Source organism: Macaca fascicularis, chromosome 15 (genome assembly GCF_037993035.2).
Source record: "Macaca fascicularis isolate 582-1 chromosome 15, T2T-MFA8v1.1".
Taxonomy (NCBI): Eukaryota; Metazoa; Chordata; class Mammalia; order Primates; family Cercopithecidae; genus Macaca; species Macaca fascicularis.
In genome coordinates, this window is record NC_088389.1 from 61,599,493 (window position 1) to 61,620,514 (window position 21,022).

Here is a 21,022-nt window from a genome sequence, read left to right on the forward strand (position 1 = left end):
GCAAGTCAAACATATTTCAAATGTTGGTTTACTATCTCAGATCCTTCTTAACACAGTGATTGTGTATCTAAGGCAGTCTTATCATGTTCCAAGGGGAAAAGTTTAACAGCCAATTTTATCATCTTTTAAACACTTGAAAGGATGAATAGACAGGTTACAGGGATGAACTCTTACTTGTTTTGCTATCTCTGCCTTGTGTGGCTGATGCAGAGACTCCCAAAGATTCCCTGAGGTGCCCCAACCTTCCAAGTCTTCCCAGAGACAACTTTTTAGAACGCTGTTCCTTTAAACTCCCCAACCCCACCAAAACTCTGAGCCAGTTTTGTAGCCAGTTCAGGTGAAAGTTGTCCTTATCTGGTCCCCTCAGCATAGACAGCAGTGAATGGGAGGTCATGGCCATTTTAACAAATCAACCAGGTGACCCTGTCCACACCTGTAGTGCCTTTATTCTCTGCCTGTCCTGCTAACTGGTTCTCACCCTTACTACTCATCACTGTGCATGACTCTTGAGATGAAGAGTCATGTGTTGAACTGAAACTTAATTTTTTTTTTTTTTTTTTTTTGAGATGGAGTCTGGCTGTGTCACCCAGGCTGGAGTGCAGTGGTGTGATCTCAGCTCACTGCAAGCTCTGCCTCCCAGGTTCACGCCATTCTCCTGCCTCAGCCTCCCGAGTAGCTGGGACTACAGGCACCTGCCACCACGCCCGGCTAATTTTTTTGTATATTTTAGTAAAGACAGGGTTTCACCATGTTAGCCAGGATGGTCTTGATCTCTTGACCTCGTGATCCGCCTGCTTCGGCCTCCCAAAGTGCTGGGATTACAGGCGTGAGCCACCATGCCTGGCAGAATCTAAACTTAATTTTCTAAAGAGACTCAATCCAATTTCACAAACATGACTCAAATATTGCCAACTGACAGGTGATTTCTGAGTCATGCATTAGGCCTCCCACTGGCCCCTTCCTGAACAAGTCCACCTTTCTCACTCAAGTCTATCTGAAGGTATGCCCTATTAAGTAGCAGGGCAGGTAGAAAATAAGTGCTCTGTAGATGTGGACCAGGTCGCCTGGATCCTTTGTTAAAATGGTCATAGCCCCCATCCCCTCTAACTCCCCCAGCCTTTGCTGGTCTCTATGGTGAGAAGACAAGATAAGGACAAGTTTTGACTTTAAAGTTTCAAAGTCTAATATTAAGAAATTCAGAATGGCAATAGTTATAGACTACTGGGGGGAAAATGTACAAATTATGAATAAATGCACCTTTTATCCAGCACTCCACATTAAAATCAAACTCTAGCCAACATTTTCCCTTTACAAATTTGTCTTCTGAACCCCCAATCCTGGGTCTCTCCATATCAAAAAGGACTAGACAGCACGTCACAGTGAAAAACCAAAGAATCAAAGTCACATGGACCTGGGCTCCTGCATTTTCCCGCCATGTGATCTTAGAGTTAAGTCTCTTAATCTCTCTAGGCCTCTGCTTCCTCTTTTGTTAAAACATCTCCCTTGCAGGGTATTGTGATGACTAAGGACTGTGTACACATAAAGTTTAGGTCACATAATAGAGGTTCAACAGATGATGGGCTCTTAAAAATAAAAAGCAATCCCATCACCACTGGCACGATTATCAATAGATCACCTTCAGAGAGGATAATACATTTGAAGATGCACAATGAGAAATTAACTATTGGAATCTGTTGAAATTTCTTTGGCAGAAGAATGGAGTCACAGAACAATAGAGGGCCAAACCCAGTGCTCTTCTTCCCAGTCCCCACCCATGGCCCAGAGCTCCCACCAGCTCTCCCAGTCCAGGGTCTGCAGGCGTCTGACTGGGAAGGTGCACAAAGCCTCTTGCAAATGCACTGCACTTCCTCTGCATCCTCTCTGTGCTGTGGAATTCCAGAGGTTCAGGGAGTTATGTGCCAGAAGGCAGCTCGCCAGCTTCATAAGGAGTAATTTCAATCACTTGACTAGTGACACACCTGGCTGTGTCCACTGATGAGCACTTCTTCAGCAAAGTGCACCTTCACAGGGTTGGTCTTCAGCCTGGCTCTCTTCTCCTCGGTCAGGAAGGACGATTTAGGGACTCCCTGAAAAACATTAACATGATACATTTTGGAACAGTGCTTTCATAAAAGCCAGGTATATCTATCTTCTCATTTCTTAAAAACAGAAACTTTGATAGCTGTTGCAGATTCAATTTAAACCCACAGGAAAGGAGGATATCCCATTATAGGTATTTTCATAAAATCTAGGGATCCCAAGCCAGATAATGTTCTCATGTATCTGAGAATAGTTGGACATTCAGCATGGTAGCAAAATAGCTGTGATATGATGAAGACAAAGAGTTCTGGCCTGTGAACGGGACGATCTCAATTCCTACTCATGTTTTACTGCTCAATAGTTGTGAGAACTATCTCAAACTCAAATTCTTATGAAAGAAAACCAGGTAGGTGTGTAAAGCACAACAAAATAACTCTGTGTGACTTTGGTCCACTCCTTGCCCCTCTCTGGCCTTCAGAGTCTTCCCATCTGTATAATATAGGAGTTAGTTGGGGTTCCCTGAAACTCTGACCCTTATGACTTACCCTTGGCCCCATTTTGCTCTTATCTTTTGTCAGGTACCCTCTTTTCCCAAAGAAGTGAAGGGAGTCATCACAGGTTGGTATGAGTATATGGTGAAATGTTTGGACTAGAATGTATCAGGCCAAATTGTGACACTTGCTGAATAGCATCTTACATGATCTTCTAGACCAACAGGCTGTGACCTTCCTGGATGAAATCCTGATACACTATTTTCCAGCCTAACATCCTATGTTCCCTTGGTGTGGACAGTCCTTTAGGCCAGCCTCTAGAATGTTTCCATGTGTAAGAGTACGAAGATGAAACTCTGGGCCACATTCTGTGAAGATGGGAGAAGAGATACATAACAACAATCAGGGAAACTCTTAGAAACAATGTTCGTAGACTCAAATACCAACAGACCAAATCCATGAAGTACATGAAGTGAACAAGTAGCCCTGAAATTTTAATGCAAAAAGGTAAATGTGATTCTCATGGATAATGGCAGGACAGGATTCATGACTATGACTCAACATCTCAAATATATAATTTGCTTTAAAAAAAATTAGTAGAAAAGCAGGGAAGAAATAATGTTTGCAGAGAAGAAGCACACCTGTAGAAATTAGAGAAGGGATAGAAGGAATAAGAGAAAGAAAAGCTACAACCCAAAATTAGTGATAAGACTATCAGATTGCTTTGAATGAACTCAAGACTCCCATACCACTTGAATCTAATGGGCTTGTGGACCTACAACATGTAACAGCTCGTATCATCCATGGAACAGAGAATGGAAGAAATGTTAGGAGACTAAAGATGATCAAATATCAAGTTTTCCAGAAAATGAATATGGAGGATTTAGGAAAACACATATTGGTAAGTTTGTCATTAATTCTTGGCAAAATCAGGCTGGGTGCGGTGCCTCCTGCCTGTAATCCCAACATTTTGGGAGGCTGAGGCAGGCAGATCACCTGAGGCCAGGAGTTTGAGACTAGCCTGGCCAACATGGCGAAACCCCGTCTCTACTAAAAATACAAAAATTAGCCGAGCATGGTGGCACATGCCTTTAGTTCTAGCTACTTGGGGGGCTGAGGCAGGAGAATTGCTTGAATCCAGGAGGTGGAAGTTGCAGTGAGCCAAGATTGCACCACTGCACTCCAGCCTGGATGACAGAGCAAGACTATATCTCAAAAAAAAAAAAAAAATATATATATATATATATATATATATATTCTTGGCAAAATCCAAGATAAGAGATGGAGTTACCAAGAACAAGTCAGAGCCAACCAAGTTCATTTTTCCTTTGAAGATAGAAGTCCATATTGGTAGACCAGGGTTCTGTAGATATAGCAGTATTCCTTCATTCTTGCAAAGCATTTGATAAGGTCTCCTATAATCCCCCTGTGGAAAAGGCCAGATGCAGTGCCATTAGGTGGATTCATAAACTAGTTGACATATACTCAAAATAGTTCTGATTTCTAACTAAGTAACTTAGTCTCAATCCTCAACAGTGATGTTTAGCAATGCCTTGGTTGAAGCCAGAGAGAGTGAACTTGCCAAACCTGTGAAGGACAGAGCTGCAAGGTGTCATCAGATATCAGGCAGCAAGAATTTTGGGGGCAAGATCAAGGAACTGGGAATCTATAAGAGGGTGCATGGGAAACTTAAGGACCAGAGATAGCTATGGGTCAAAGGCCAGGAAATCACTAAAAACAAATATAAGAGGGTATAAGGCGCTGGACTGTCAAGAGCTGCAGGGAATAAGATAAAGTGAGTGGTCAACAGGTACAATCACCACCATCCCAAAGACTCAAAGGAATAAGAAATCAGGGGCAGAACAGAGGAGAGATGCAGAGAGAAAAGGAATCTGGGCCGGGCGCGGTGGCTCAAGCCTGTAATCCCAGCACTTTGGGAGGCCGAGACGGGCAGATCACGAGGTCAGGAGATCGAGACCATCCTGGCTAATATGGTGAAACCCCGTCTCTACTAAAAATACAAAAAACTAGCCGGGCGAGGTGGTGGGCGCCTGTAGTCCCAGCTACTCGGGAGGCTGAGGCAGGAGAATGGCGTAAACCCGGGAGGCGGAGCTTGCAGTGAGCTGAGATCCGGCCACTGCACTCCAGCCTGGGCGACAAAGCGAGACTCCGTCTCAAAAAAAAAAAAAAAAAAAAAAAAGGAATCTGCAGGAACACTGTTGTCTCTCACCTTTGGGAGATAAATCCTGGAAGAATTGGGCCCAGAACTGGATCATGCTCAAGAAAATCAACTGGCAGGAAACTGAAGGAACTGGAGTGGACTTAGGCAGAGGAGGTTCCCTGACAGGAAGTCACTGGAGAATGACTACAGCTCTCAACTGTACAAATAAACCTTTCAGCCCCACAGTTCCCTGACTGTAAAATCTCAGCATGCCAGAACACTGGGCAAAAGCAACATGACAGGGATTAATGTGAAGTGTGGCATTGAGCATCCAAAAATCAATTGCACAGAATTCAATTCAATTGCACAAGCATGGAATTGAAGGGACGTGGCTTGGAAGCTATTCCTTTGAAAACAAGCTCAGGATTTAGTTGGTCACCAGTTTCACCCAAGCCAACAGTGTGATTGAGCCTGCGAAAATGTTAACCCAATTTTGGGCTTTACTAGCATTCCTGGTGCATGTCCACTCCCCATGGTACTCAGCATTGGTGGAACTGTGTTCCTTTCTGGGTGCCACTATTTGGGAGGGTCACCATGAAATTGGACTCTGTCCAGAAAGCTCTCAGAGAAGTGAGAATTCAGAAAAACGCATCTATGAGGAATGGTCAATGGAACAGCTGTTTAGCCTAGAGGTCACTCTTCCAAATCTTTGCCATTTCATACAAAGTGGACTTGCTTGGGACTAGTTGGTGGGAGTCATAGGGAAGAAGGGCCATTCTTACATTTGGAACCACCCAACCATGAAACTGGCTGCTTTGAGAAAAAAACATGCTGACATGAAAATGCCCAACACACAGGCCCCACTGTGGCTCCTGTACTTTTATACCTGAATATATTGGCATCTAGAACATATAAATCACCTACTTACATCCACTTCAGCCATCTAATATTTTAAAGAGACAATTCAAAGAATATGAGTTACTCATTATTCTAGAACTTCTAAGTTCTCCCTGGATTCTAAATTAATTCATCAGAAAGCAGCAGACCTCAGCTGATAAAATCTCTTTGTGCATGTTTTTTTGCTGAACTAAGAGTTAATGTTTAAAAGGGCACTGAAAGGGACATGTTGGAAAACATTCCTATATCTTTTGGCAGTACCCTCTGTCCTGGGCTACACGCTGTCACTCATGAAGGCAGCAGGGATTACAAAGATACAATAGCATAACACTAAGGAATGTGGGTTCTGGAGTCTACCTGGAAAACAACACAACTTCACTGATTTCTGCATGTGAGACTGTGGGCGTGTGAGGCCCATGGCATCCTCATCTGTAAAGGGGGGATAATGAGTGTATCTTCCTCGTAGCATTTCCTTTTGGTGCAAATTAAATAAGACATTAAATACTGGCATTAATATTATTACAAATAATGTATTATAGACAATGAATATAGACAATACAGATCTACAAATTTAAATCAGAACCTTTTTCATAAAATTCTGTGTTCTAGAGAAGCAGTAATTAATGTGCAACTGTGGATTTTAACATTCCTAATCAGTTTCAAGTAATTTGAGGACTCTAAGAATCGACCACAACAACGAGGCTCCTGGCTAAAGCAAGATATATATGATCATTTTGCAATGTTTTTAAAATTCTTCGGGGCCAGGCGCATTGGCTCACACCCGTAATCCCAGCACTTTGGGAGGCTGAGGCAGACAGACCTCTTGAGGTCAGGGGTTCGAGACCAGCCTGGCCAATATGGTGAAACCTCGCCTCTACCAAAAATATAAAAATTAGCTGGGCATGGTGGTGCATGCCTGTAATGCCAGCTACTCAGGAGGCTGAGGTGGGAGAATCGCTTGAACCCAGGAGGCGGAGGTTGCAGTGAGCCAAGATCATGCCACTGCACTCCAGCCTGGGTGACAGAGCAAGACTTCATCTCAAAAATAAATAAAATAAGATAAAATAAAATAAAATTAAATTAAATTAAATTAAATTAAATTCTTCGGAGCAGTTCTGGTGAGAGGCCCAGGAGCAGGCTAGCCAATATTTAGGGCATTTCTCAGAGGTACTGATGGCCACAGACTGGGCTAATGGCAATTCTCCCTGAGAGACCTCCAGAGCACAGTATTTACGTTCCTCTCTTCCTGGAAATCTTGTAGGAATCTCAGGAGTGGTACTGGACACATACCAATTTTCACCTTCCCATACTTTTTATTATTTAAAGGATTCACCTCTATGCTGTTTCCCTCGCTCCCTGCATTAAGTATTTTCTTTTGCTCATTTCTTGGAAACAGATCAGGAAAAAACCTGCCTGATTAAGATTAAAATACTCTCCAATGAGAGATAACCAGCTAAATAAAAAGGACATCCTAACACCTGCACTATCATTTAAACTGATTAGATTTCCCTGTTTCCATATTGGTTTCATATTATTTAACAGACAAATTATGTTAAGAATAGAAGAACTTCCATTTATCGATACATAAAATACTTGGTCTGACATATGGCAAACATCTTCATTCTAATTAGGTGGGTTTTTTCCTACTCTATTTCCAAGAAATAAAAACAAAAGATAACACTTGTCAAATACAGAGAGGAGACAACAATTTCTCTGCTTTCTAGTGTTATGGAGTGTTTGGACCACAGAAGGTTTATATTTTCATGTAATCAAATCACCTTTGTTCCACTGTGCTTCCTTCCATGCCCTAAATGTGTAGGCAACCTTTCTACAGCCTGTGACCAGACAGACATCCATCCATATTGTTTGCATTTTTAGAGCTGAGACCAGATTTTTTCCAAATACTTAAACAAATGTCCAAGTTTGATTTCTTGAATAATTGCCTTTTCTCCCACAGATTTGGAATGCTATGTTTTTCACAAACTATACACATACACACACACATACACACATATAGTTTTTTATATATATATATATATAGTCTCTCTCTCTCTATATATATATATGGTCTCTCTCTCTCTCTATATATATATATGATCTCTCTCTCTCTTTCTCTCTCTCTCTCTCTCTCTCTCTCTCTATATATATATATAGTCTCCATCACCCAGGCTGGAGTGCAGGGGTGCGATCTCAGCTCACTGCAGCCCCGACTTCCTGGGCTCAAGTAATTCTCTCACCTAAGCCCCTGCCAGTTATAATCATTTTGTTTTTGTTTTTGTGTTTGTAGAGACGGGATTTTGCCATGTTGCCCAGGCTGGTCTTGAACGCCTCAGCTCAAGCTATCCACCATCCTCAGCCTCCCAAAATACTGGGATTACAGGCATGAGCCACTGCACCCGGCCTCACATACTATGTTCTTATACTAGCATCTACTCTTGAACTTTTTATCTGATTACATTGACATGTTCAACATTTCACCAGTATAATACTGTTTTAATAATTGTAGCTTTGTTCGTTTTTAAATCTGCCTGTCAAGGCCATCCTCATTATCCTTTTTAAAAAAGGTTTTCTTGATAAGTCTCACTTTGATAAACTTTGTTAAATCCAAATGAAAGTCCCGTAAGAGTTTGCTTGAATTTGTATTAAGTATATAAATATAATAACTGATATATTAATAATACTTAGTCTTCCCATCAAGGAACATAGTATGTATCTCCTTTTATGTTAATTTTTTTGTATATGTCAGAAATATTCTAGTTTCCTCCACATGAGGCTCACCTATCTCTTTCCCTTAAAGTTTTTGCATTTTATATAACCTTTGTCCTTAAAGAAATAGCTCTTAGACTTAACAACATTACAATCTTTCTGTTTTCCAGAGGATCATTTATATTTTAATTTTTATTACTTTATTCTGTTTTGTGTTTGTTTTATTAATCTTTTCTTCTAGCTTCTTGCACTGAATATTTAATTGATTTACTTCTGTATTAAATGATAAAACCACTCAAGGCTATGAATTTTACTCTGAGTATAGCTTCAACTGCACAAAATTAGTTTTAAGAAGTACAGTTCTGGCCGGGCATGGTGGCTCACACCTGTAATCCCAGCACTTTGGGAAGCTGAGGCAGGTGGATCACCTGAGGTCAGGAGTTCAAGACCAGCCTGGCCAACATGGCGAAACCCGTCTCTACCAAAAATACAAAAATTAGCCCGACGTGGTGGCAGGTGCTTGTAATCCCAGCTACTTGGGAGGCTGAGGCAGGAGAATCACTTGAACCCGGGAGGTGGCGGTTGCAGTGAGCTGATATCATGACATTGTACTCCAGCCTAAGTGACGGGAGCGAGAGTCCATCTCAAGAGAAAATAAAAGAAGTACAGTTTTAATTTTCAATTATTTTCTAAATAGTCTATAATGACAATTTTGCTCTTTCTATTTGACTCCATCTTTACTTAGGAAATTACATTTTTATTTCCAAATGGCTGAATGGTTTTTAATTAAATTTTTAATAGTTATTAGCTTCTATTTTATTATATTCAGAAAAAGGGACCTGCACAGTTTTTCATTTGGGGAATTTATTGAGTTTTCTTGGTAGCTTGGTATGTGGTCAATTAAATTAGGTTATTAAATGCATTATTAAAATTCCCTATGCCCCTCTTTTTTTATTTTGGTCTATTTGTGGCCAAGGCTAAGAAGTACATATTAAAGTTTCTCACAATAAAAATTTTCTATCAACTTTTGAAAAACTATCTCCTTAGTAGTTTTTCCTTTGAAAATTTGATTATATACTTTCCCTAAATAATACATGAGGAGCTTCTTGGCCTGTGGTGGTTTAGGATCATCTATGCCACACCTTGCTGTGTGGTGAAACTCGGAGCTGATAAAACACTTTCATATCCAACATCTCATTTGGTCCTCCTAACAACCCATTAGACAGACAAGGCAGTTATTGTCATGACCACTATTTTACAAAAGTGAAACTGAGACTAAACGATTTTCCCAAAGTCATGCCACTCAAACCTGTCTTAAAAGTCCAGTTTGGTGCACTTACCATCATCCTACTGTGTATAGTCATAGATCTATCTCCTCAGCTGGGCCAGACATTCTGGAGGCCTGCACCATATGTTTCCTCCACAGTACTTCCATGGAGGAGGTCTTCAGATAACATGGACTGACTGGCCACCCACTGCCGGGCAGCTGTCACCCTCCACCCTCTGTCTTCCCTGCTTACTTTATGAGGGATATCCTCTGGGGGAACAGGGTCTTAGGGCCAAGAATGGTGAAACTAACACACAGGACATAGAATGAGATTTACCGATGTGCAGCGAACAACTGTGATTGAAAGAGACTCTTCCGCTTCCCTGAAAAAAGAAAGAATAAAGAAAAAAATTTAGTCATTCTGTGTGATGGATGCACGTGCATGCACACACGTGTGAGCGTGTGTGTTAGGGTCAAAAAGACTGGCAGAATGAGTATAAAGCAGCTTCCTTTGCCTTAGCTTTTTTGGCTCAGCAAAACCGAGAAAGATATTGGGAAATGCAGCAACCTACAAAGGAACTTAAGCTGACGCAGAGAGCTCCTCCCACCTGGAGGGAATCTTCATATGGCCACCTCCACCATCTAGTCTATATCTACAGCCACAACATTAATTAAGGCACTTAGCCTTAATTTAGTCCCATACAATGAAGAACTCTAGTGACTACTAGTTATATTTATGTCCCCCAATTTGTTTTTTTTTTTTTTTTTTTTTTTTGGAGACAGAGTATTGCCCTATTGCCCAGGCTGGAATGCAATGGCACAATCTTGGCTCACTGCAACCCCTGCCTTCCCGGTTCAAACAATTCTCCTGCCTCAGCCTCCCAAGTAGCTGGGACTACAGGTGCCCGCCACCATACCCAGCTAATTTTTGTATTTTTAGTAGAGATGGGATTTCATCATGTTGGTCAGGCTGGTCTCAGACTCCTGACCTCATGATCTGCCTGCCTCGGCCTCCCAAAGTGCTGTGATTACAAGTGTGAGCCACTGCTCCTGACCCTAAAATATTTTTAAGAGAAAATATGGCAATAACACAGATAACTTAGGTTGCTATTTCAGAAAACTCATGCTAAGCATTTCACTAAATGGAATGAATGTCTGTGGATAACATTTATCAGATAAAAGCCAAAGGGTTTATGGTGTTTGGGCACACAGAGTGTAATGAGCCCAATCATATAATCAAGATAGTGAACATCTCTGTCTTGCATTATCTCTTAGATTTCAAAAGTGATCAAATCAAGCAGATAACTGCCGAACCTCTACTTTATATTAGCAGGCAGAACAGAGAAAATCGATTCATATTTTCCTTTCTCTTTGCCACTGCTATCATGGAGAAGCAGTTTGCAAAATAATTTCATTTGACTTCTTGTAATATGAACATTTAGGCCAATTGCTGCTGGTATGTTATTTCCTCAAATGGATAAACTCAACCCAAGATGTCTAAGTGTCTGGGGACTTCCTCTTTTCCATTTTAAATGAGAACAGGACTTTTCTGAGATAAATCACAATAAACCAAAGTGCAAAGGCTCTAAAAGGACATATCGGCCTCGCAGCTATTTGGAGAAATCTGAGATGTTTTCTTGGCATTGTTGTATCATTTTGTTTTGCTTTGTGTTTTACCTTTACACGTGACACTGAATAATACATGCTGTTTTTAGACACTGGGAGCTAAGCTAAAAAAAATGAAGGCATCCTGGGATTCTCACATGCAAAACACAGCAGAGGTCACAAATGCACAGCACACCTCAAGTCACGCACCCCTGCTCAGAAGCCTTCAACTGCTCGCCCTTCCAGGGGGAGAATCACACTGAAACGTGCTGTGCTGGCATTCAAGACCCTCCATCACCTGGACTTCACTTCCTAGAATGTTTCTTCAGGCAAACTGAACTGCTCAGCAGCCCCTACTTCCCACCCTGTTGCTTCTGCTTACCCCTTTGCCTGAATCACCGTTCATCTCCATCTTTTGGACCAAATTTTACCCAGCATTAAAGACACAACTGAAATATTTCTGCGCCCTTCTCTGTTTTGTCAACTTACAACTTCTGCCCAAGTTGGAGGACTCTCCAGCATTTACAGTGTATTTCCTCGGCTTTTCTTTTTCTTTTTTTCTTTTCTTTTTTTTTTTTTTTTTTTTTTTGAGATGGAGTCTTGCTCTGTCGCCCAGGCTGGAGTGCAGTGGTACGATCGTGGCTCATTGCAACCTCTGCCTCCCGGGTTCAAGCGATTCTCCTACCTCAGCCAACCAAGTAGCTGGGATGGGGAGACCACTTGAGCCCAAGAGTTCAAGACCAGCCTGGGCAACATAGCAAGACCCTATCTCAAAAAAAGGGAAAAAAAAAAAACAAATTAATACCATCCCAAAGCCAGATCAGCCATTCATAAAAAAGCACAAACTGAATTGTATATATATCTTCAAGTTAGCTTTCACCTACCTCTGCTTCTCATCTCTCTTTATATTAGTCATTAGAACAATGTTGAATGAAAAATTTTAAATCCAAAGCCTGCATGTGTCCTTAAAATGTCTGCTTGTCCTCTTTACTCCTATTAATGGCACTCCTCCATCTTAAAGTCTAGGTTGCCAATTCCCAGCGCTAACCATATTCACTCATTTAACTGAGCACCCACTGAGCCCTGGTCTCAGGAAACCATTGTCTAGGTAGAAAGTGAGGCATTTCCATAAGTCACAATGACACCAGGCAGAAGGTTTGGAGGTGCTGCATCAATGAAACTACATATATGCCAACCAAGATGCACCTGCAATTATATTTAAGAAGAGATATCAAGAGGGATAAAGAAGAACAGATTTGGTATCAATTTAGTTCAATCTTTGGCATATGTTACAATGTGTCTATAAATCTTTAGAGGGTAGGGCCTATGGGTTATTTATGATCATTGCATTCCCTGCAGTGCTTAGCACGGTGTCTTGGGCATGGCAGGGCTTTGACAAATACAGCACTCTGTGCCCCCCAAGCTCTTTTGTAGCCAAGTGAGAGAGACTGGACTACAACAGCCACTAACAAGAAGGCGTTTTAATAGATAAAAATAGCCGTTCTAAAACAAGGCTGTTTTTGCTGCTTTAAAGGATACTTAGCCTTATTAAAATCAGGGGATCAGTTATGCCATTCCTGTTGCCCATCTTTGTTCTTTGATAATCTGTGCAATTCTGTATATGATGGAAGACCATTTAGTACCTGAGAATATCAACTGCTCGTTCCCAGGAAAGGTCTTCAGCAGGCTCATTGTTCATTTGGAGGATCTGATCACCAGGGAAAAGCTTGCCATGTGCAGAGCCTCCTGTTGGACAGAAAATAAGTAATTGGTGCTCACGCCGGGAGGACCCAGACTCCATGTGTAATAGCAGCACAGCTAAATGGCAGCCTGATCCAGTCCCCAGGGGCACTAGCTCACTACCCCACCTTCAGTCAGGCTTGGGCTCATGTGGATCTTAATCTTCCTGTTTATAAACCATGGATAAGATACCTATTATCTATCACCAACTTCCGGGGATGTTAGAAGACTGTCCTGAGAAAGAAAACTAGCCAGAACCTTCTAAATCAACAGAGTTGGCCAGTAAATCCACTCCATTCATCTCTAAAAAGCTCTGGTGTGTATGTGTGTGTAAATAGAAATTAATACATTTTAATGAATCCCAGATTAACACACCTCAAGTATGAAGACAAGCACTGGACTTTCCCCACCTGCTCCTCTCCTCCCTGGTACAGCCTATATTTCACAAGGTTCAAGTGAAAACAAATCAATAGTTTCTATTACTGTCTGACCAGAAAGTATCCCCAGCTAGGAGCAGGTGGGGTTCAAAGAGGAGGGCTAGCTTAGCCAAATACTTTCACTGCCCCTGAGACCAGCCAGGGAGCCATGGGTGGGCAAAGCCCTAGCCAAGGCCAGCGGGAGCCTGGGGTTTGGAGCGGCAAGTGCGCTTGAGGCTGCTCCCTCCCAGCATCAAAGTAAGGTGCAAAGCCCAAGACAGAATTAGGTGTGCCTTTTCTAACTTCCCAGGGTAGGATTTTCTGCATTTTGTTGTAGGATAGAGAGATCAGGGAGATTTGGGGCTATTTCCCCTTAAGAAACCAAACTTCTTTCTCATTTCCCAGTCATCCCCTACCTGCTGTGACAGCCACCACTGTAAGGGGAAGGCTCTCAGAAATGTGAAATCCGTAGTCCTGGAGGAGGGTGTCTTTGTCTATCTTTACTGTGTGCCGCACAGGGATGAGGGTCTGAGTTGGGTTCCTGGCGGGCCCATCAGCTGCAGCAACTTTAGCCCTGGAAGAGAATGACTATGTAAAAAACAGAAAGAGAAGACTCTGGTTGTTGGTCATGGACTGGGTCAGCCCTAAGCATCATGGAGAAAGATGCAAGCTGAGCAGAAACCATCTCTCCTCTTGAGATAAATAAGACACAAATGCCACTAGCAGAACTTAGGACTGTCCTCTAAAAGAGAAGTCATACAGACAGGCATTCTTAATGAGCTAATGTTAAATATCTAGAAAGCACCCATGAAGTGCTATGGACACACACAGAAGGGGGAGAGCAGTTTCAACTTTGTAGGGCAGGGAATAGGGAATCAGGGACACATTTGGTACTCAGAAGAAGAGGTGGCATTTGAGCTGCACTCTGAGACATGTCTAGGGTATGCCTATATAGCCCAGATCCTGGCACACAGAAGATATTCAATAACTGCTGCTGAGTGAATCGACGGATGGATGGATGGATGGATGGATGGATGGATGGATGGATGGATGGACTGACAGAAGGACAGGCAGACGGGCATCCCAGGCAGGATGTACTGCTGGAGTCAGAGGTACAGGAGAGGAAAAACATGGACAGTGAACAGAAACAAGGAGTTGTCAGGTTCAGATGTTTGATGATGGATAATTTTATAGCAAGATTTTGTCTTTGGTGATTTTTTTCTTTGTTTCTTTATGATGAATTTCGCTTCCCTGTAAGCTTTGTAACTGCAAGGATTCCAATATAAAATCTCGGATAGCAAGGACTCCCTCTATATCAATCTTTAAAACATGTATGTTCTTTAAAAGCAGGAAAGTTATATTTTCTCTCTCTCAAATATTTTTAGGGAGTGACAAAGCAAGTCACAAGTTATTCTTCATTTGTCTGTGGTAAATGATTTTTCCCTCTAACAGTCAGTGGTTCTTTCTGAGGAAGATCAGATAGTGATGGGATGAGGTGTTTATTGTCATTATAAACAACAGAAATGTGAAGGAGTAACAGCTGTCTTGGGGCTCTGCAGTCAAGGTCTATCATTTATTCTCATCCATTTACCAAACACTGTCAGGAACCCTGCCTAATGCAATAGGCCCTCACTTATCTGAAAATCATCTCTCTCTTTTATAATGATCTCCAGTTTCAGCAAGGATCCGGAAATATGAAAAACTGTCTCACAGAGCCAAAATGTAAGTGACAAGCACAAGTCCAAAGTCTTGTGTACACTATCCACCAAGGACCCCCCCAGGCCCTGACTTAGAGCAAATTTAGGCTGCGTATGAAGAGATGACCCAGCCCACACAACCTAGAAGCAGACAGAGCCATTCTTGGAGGCCAGCATCAGGTAATACTGAGCTGGAGCAGCAGAGAGACCTAACGAGAGGGAAGAAACAGAAAACTGAAAATTCACACTGAATAAAGCCCATAGCTCTTCCTGATTTTTTTTTCATTCTTTCTTTTTCTTTTTTTCTTTTTTATTTTTTTGAGACAGGGTTTTACTCTGTCACTCAAGCTAGAGTGCAGTGGCATGATCTCAGCTCACTGAAGCCCCCAACTCCTGAGTTCAAGTGGTTCTCATGCCTCAGCCTCCCAAGTAGCTGGGACTACAGGCTCGTGCCACCACACTCAGTTAATTTTTTGTATTTTTAGTAGAGACGGGGTTTCACCATGTCGTCCAGGCTGGTCTCAATCTTCTGAGCTCAAGTGATCTGCCCCTCGTCCTCCCAAAGTGCTGGAATTACAGGCATGAGCCACCACACCCAGCCTATACCTGATTTTTAAAAAACTTTTAAAGCTATAAAAAGGTTTTTCTAAATGCAATAAACAATACTCTACACTAAAAGTCACAAATCAACATTTGACATTACAGGTGCAGTGCCTCATGCCTGTAATCCCAGCACTTTGGGAGGCTGAGGCTAGCTAATCACTTGAGTCCGGGAGTTCAAGACCAGCCTGGGCAACATGGCAAAACCCTGTCTCTACTAAAAATACAAAAAAATAGCTGGACGTGGTGGTGTACACCTGTGGTCCTAGCTACTCAGGAGGCTGAGGTTGCAGTGAGCTGAGATCACACCACTGCTCTCCAGCCTGGGTGACAGAGTGAGACTATCTCAAAAACAAACAAACAAACAATTTGGTGTTAAATTTTTTTAACATCAGGATAAGGATACCCTGGACTTACTTCTATTTAATGTAGCAGGTTAAATGCTAATAATAGTTATCAGGGAAGGAAAAATGAAAAAAGAAATAATGAGCATAGGAATGGAAAAGTACCACCTTATTTTTTGTTTTGTAGCAGATGACATTCACACAGAAAATGATGAACAAAGAAAATTTCTAGTGCCAAAAGATAAGTTTAGTGGAGATGCAGGATAGAAACACAAAACACAGCCACAAAAAGCATTAAACAATTCATTAAAAACACATTAGCTAAATGTACATTTGTTGTTAGGCATTCTTAATGAGTGAATGCTAAATATCTAGAAAATGCCAAGAAAGAATTCAAGTAACAAAACTAGTGAGGTGTACTAATGTAATGCAGGGGAAGAAGGATTTATTTAAAGTAAATAATATAACTTTCCTTAAAGCAATAAAGGAAGACACAATAATTGGGTTAAAGTTATGCTGGGTTCCTAGATGGAAACACTAAGTATCAAAAAAAGAAAAAAAAAAGTTCTAAATTAAATAGAGATTTAATGTAATATCAATAAAAAATTCTTCCAGATTAAAAAACAACTTGACAAATTGATGGTAATCACAGCAATAACAACAATAATAATAACATTTATGAATACTAACTATATTTTAGGGAGTGATTTACCATATATATATATATCTCACTCAACCCTCAAAATAAACTTGTGAGGTGGGTACAATTATTATTCCTGTTTTATAGTTAAAAAGACTAAATCTTGCTCTGAGAGATTTTAACTTGCTTAAAGACACACAGCTGGGAAGCAGGTGTCAAATTGGGGTTACTTTCTTCAATAGGCACACTAGCGCAACTTCTAGAGCAGTGCGGTCCAAATGAAATACACACACCACACACGTAAATTTAAGTTTTCTAATAGCTACACAAAAACAGGAAAAAAAAATAAGTGAAATAAATTTTAATAACATATATTTTATTTAACTCAATATATCCAAAATAGTATCATCATTTCAACTTGTAATTAATACACAAAATTATTGATGATTTTGCATTCTTTCATATTAAGTCTTTGAAATCCAGTGTCTATTTCACACTTACAGCACATATCAATTTGAACTCTAAATTTCTATCAGAAATACTTAGATTTCAGAAAAGTTACAGTTGAAAAGTAAGCACTCCTTTCAGACAAAGGCAATAATCGAAACTGCATGGTGTGGCTTTCACCAATGAAACTGAATAGAAATTCTAGAAAGTCCTTTAAGTGTCTGGAAGTTTCCTAAAAGACTAAACATGGTGTACAACACAATCCAGCAATTCCACTCCTGGGTATGTACCGGAGAGAAATGAAAATACATGTCCACACAAAAACTTGCACATGAATATTTATAGTAGCATTTTCTATAAATATCCAAAAGTGAAAACAACTCAAATATCCATCAACTAATAACATGGATAAATAAAATACAGTATTCCACAACAGAATATTTGGCAATGAAAAGGAATGAAACATGGATGAATCTGGCTAAGTGAAAGCCAGTCACAAATGACCACATATTGTATGAGTCCATTAATGTGAAATATCTAGAATAGACTAATCTATAGAGACAGAAGGTAGATTAGTGGTTGTCCAAGGCTTCAGGGAGGGAGGTTTGGGAGGTTTGGGAGTCACTGCTAATAGGTATGGGTTTCTTTTGTGGGGGATGAAAACCTTCCAAAATGGACTCGTGACAGTTGCAGATCTCTGTGAATACACTAAGAACCATTGAACTATACACTTCACATGGGTGAATTGTATGGTATCTAAATTATCTATCAATAAAGCAGTTGAAAATAAGTAAATAAAAAAATCCTGAAGTGGGGAAAGCTTATAATACAAATATATGAAGAATGGGCATAAATACATATAGTAGATACCCACATTTCACATGCTCAAAGCAAGTGAATTGACAACTCTCACATGAAGAAAGCAAGCTGGAAATTGACACAGAAAATGTACAACCTTATTAAAGAAGCACACCCGAAAGGGCTATGGAGTACTATTATGTGTCATACCAAATATGAATAAAAATAATAAGGCCCAACACGTACTAGTCCTGAGATTAAAGCATGACAATACAAACTGGCAATTCAATCTCTCTAGGAAATCATTGGTGAAACTGTAACATTAATTTAAATTTTAAATTTGATCTTCTGTTTCCATGTTGACTGGTATTCCTTGAAGTGATGACCACAAAGGAAAAAATATATTGTTTATCCTGGACCATGAGTTCCTAGAAGACAAGGGTGGCACCCATTCATCTCCGTGTCTCCCATGCCTAGTAAAGTTCTAGAACAGAGTATGAGCTCAATAAACCCTGGCTCTTGAGTATTGAAAAATATCAATCTCAGCTTTATTTAGAATAGTGGGAAAACTCAAAACAACCTGACAGGGAATAGATAAACCAAACACAACAAAGAATGACCTCGAAGACCCTACATCAAAAAGTATTATGGGCCTATAAGCTTCAGACATACAAAGAAACACAAGCTAGAAAATACCCTTCCATAGCACTGTGTAAGCTATTGTTTACCTTTCCTAAGTGAGAGCTGGAATTATTCTCCTCCTAATAATTCCCCACCACCCACAGAACAAAAGCCAAACTCCTCAACATTGCCCTCATGGACCTGTGTCCTGAGGCTTCAGTCCCTAGCCAGCATCCACCCACCACTCCCCTTCCCAGGCCTTCACTCCAGACTGATCTTACCTACTACACCAGTTTTACCCCTGGGCCTCAGCTCACACAACTACCTCTGCAGAAAGTGTGAGGCCAAGTCAAGGTCCAGCTCAAAGGTCACATCTTTTTTATCTGATTTCCTAGCCAGATGTAAATTCTCTCATCTTGGAGCTCTGACCCTCTCTTATGGCCCCGAGTACCCCAACCTTTATTTAAAGTTATCTGACTCCATATAGTGTTACTCTTAACAGACTATTTATTCCTTGGAAACAGGAATCACATTTTATCCACCTCTGCATTTCTCACATTGTCAAGTGAAGATCTTTGCTCACAGGAAGCAACAGTGCTTATTGGGCAAATAAATGAGCAAAATACTGTACACATCTAATATGGTGCTATATATAATATAGTTGCTATATTAGTTGTACCTCTAATATAATTAGCAAAAGGTGAAAATGCATATACAACAAGTAATAAACAGCAATTTGAATATGAGTAACAGAGATGAAAGTTTGTCATTTTTCTTTTGTTTGCTCAACCCTATGACTATTGCCCTAATCAGAACTTATCTTCTCCAGGTCCCAGAGCTCAGTAAATGGTATCATAGGGATAATGACAATTGCTCAAGCCAGAATCCCAGAGTCATCCTTGACTTTCCCTGACTCTCATCCTTCAAATCACTCACAACATGAGAAGATCTCAAAAAGGGTCAATTTCTTTCCGTCTCCACAGCCACCATTCTGTTTCGGGCCCCCCATCACCAGCCCTACTGACAGGTTTCTACTAGGCTACTAACTGGTCTCCCCACTTTCCATTCTTGTCTCTCCTGAATGATTCTCCATCTAGCCGCCAGACTGATTTTATAAAAACAATTCTGTTCCTGTGTCTCCCCTGACTGAACGGCCTAATCCAAAATCCTGAATATGGCTTAATACAGCTCCTGCCCATCACTCCAGCCTCCAGGACCAAGCCATTCATTCTCTTTGATATTTTTGTTCCAGCCAAACTAGTCTCCTCTAAGTTCCTCAAACACATTGGCCTTTGGACAAGCTCTTCCCTCTGTCTAGAATAACTCACCTGCCTCCAAAACACACACACATACACGCGTGCGTGTGCGTGCGCGCGTGCACACACACACACACACACACACACACACACAACTTCCCCAACATATCCAATCATGCTCTCTACCTGCAAAACTCCTATTCAGTCTTCGGATTTTGGCGGAAACATCTCCTTCTACTAAATGCACCTACAGACCAGTGCAAAGTCTCTTGTCCTCTCTGGACTAGTTTGTGCAGCAAGAACCACATATTTCTTGTCCCATGTGCTGAACTCAGTACCAGTCATAGAGTAGGGCTTAATAATTGTTTGGAGAACAAAACAAAGAACAAACCTTACTACAGGGTTTCAACAGAATCCATTTTGATGCTTTTCAAATGGGCAGGCTCCGTTATCTTCCATTTGGAAGACTGCGGTCCTCCACAATGGTGGACAAATGACATTGCACTGTATTGACTAATCCCTGGACAGTGTCAGTGGCTTTGGCCCAAAGTCTGGATTTGACATTTTCCCCAAAGGCCATGTTCTAGCTTTTGTTTGGAAAGGGATTAACCTAAGTACATGACCAAACCGTGGCCTCTCCTCATAGAGAACATTTAATATTGACAGTAAGCTAAAGGAAATGATCTCTGTAACAAAATTTCCTCCTCTGAAGCATCTTATAAATATCAAACTAAGCACTGATCTCAAAACATATTTCTGCTGCCTTTGTAATCGCTTCAAACCATAAACGTGAGGTCATTTCTGTGATCTTACACTGGAAGAACAGAAGCCCTACAGTTACACTAATGAAATTCCTGCCAGATAACTGGATCTCCCCTAAGGTAGAACCAGAACAAACATGTTACATTTATCATGAAAACAGTCTCATGTAGATGAATTCTACTTTTCATAGCTCATAAGTTTATATTGAGCTGCTTAATAACACTGAAAAGGAAAGCTACCAGATGGATACTGATTGCACTTCAAATATTCTCTGGCTTTCTATCTGCTCTCTGATATGTCGGAAAATATATTCCACCTCTATCCTGTAACAACAAAGAATTCACCTCCGAGTTCCAGCAGGATGTGGAGAAACAATTTTGAATCTATGTTTAAACACTTTATTATGTTCAGCTTGAGTGATTTTAAAAGCTAAATCTGGTATAAACTGGATTTCATAATGTAAAGACTATTCAGAGAAAGCAGAAATAGAGGCAGCAGTCTGTACCAGAAGGAAATGTAGCATGTAATCACAAT

General features: G+C 40.8%; 1 protein-coding gene across 2 annotated transcripts in view; it reads right to left on the reverse strand.

Moving 5' to 3' along the window:
* FRMPD1 (FERM and PDZ domain containing 1) overlaps positions 1-21,022 on the reverse strand; it is a 98,854-nt gene that overhangs the window by 25,315 nt on the left and 52,517 nt on the right. For both annotated transcript variants that reach the window (XM_005581268.5, XM_065530326.2), the window contains exons 3-6: positions 13,740-13,897; positions 12,811-12,913; positions 9,900-9,945; positions 1,980-2,087 (exon numbers count right to left, since the gene is read on the reverse strand). In XM_005581268.5, the coding sequence (XP_005581325.3) occupies positions 1,980-2,087; positions 9,900-9,945; positions 12,811-12,913; positions 13,740-13,897 (415 nt within the window). The remainder of the gene's footprint in view (positions 1-1,979; positions 2,088-9,899; positions 9,946-12,810; positions 12,914-13,739; positions 13,898-21,022) is intronic.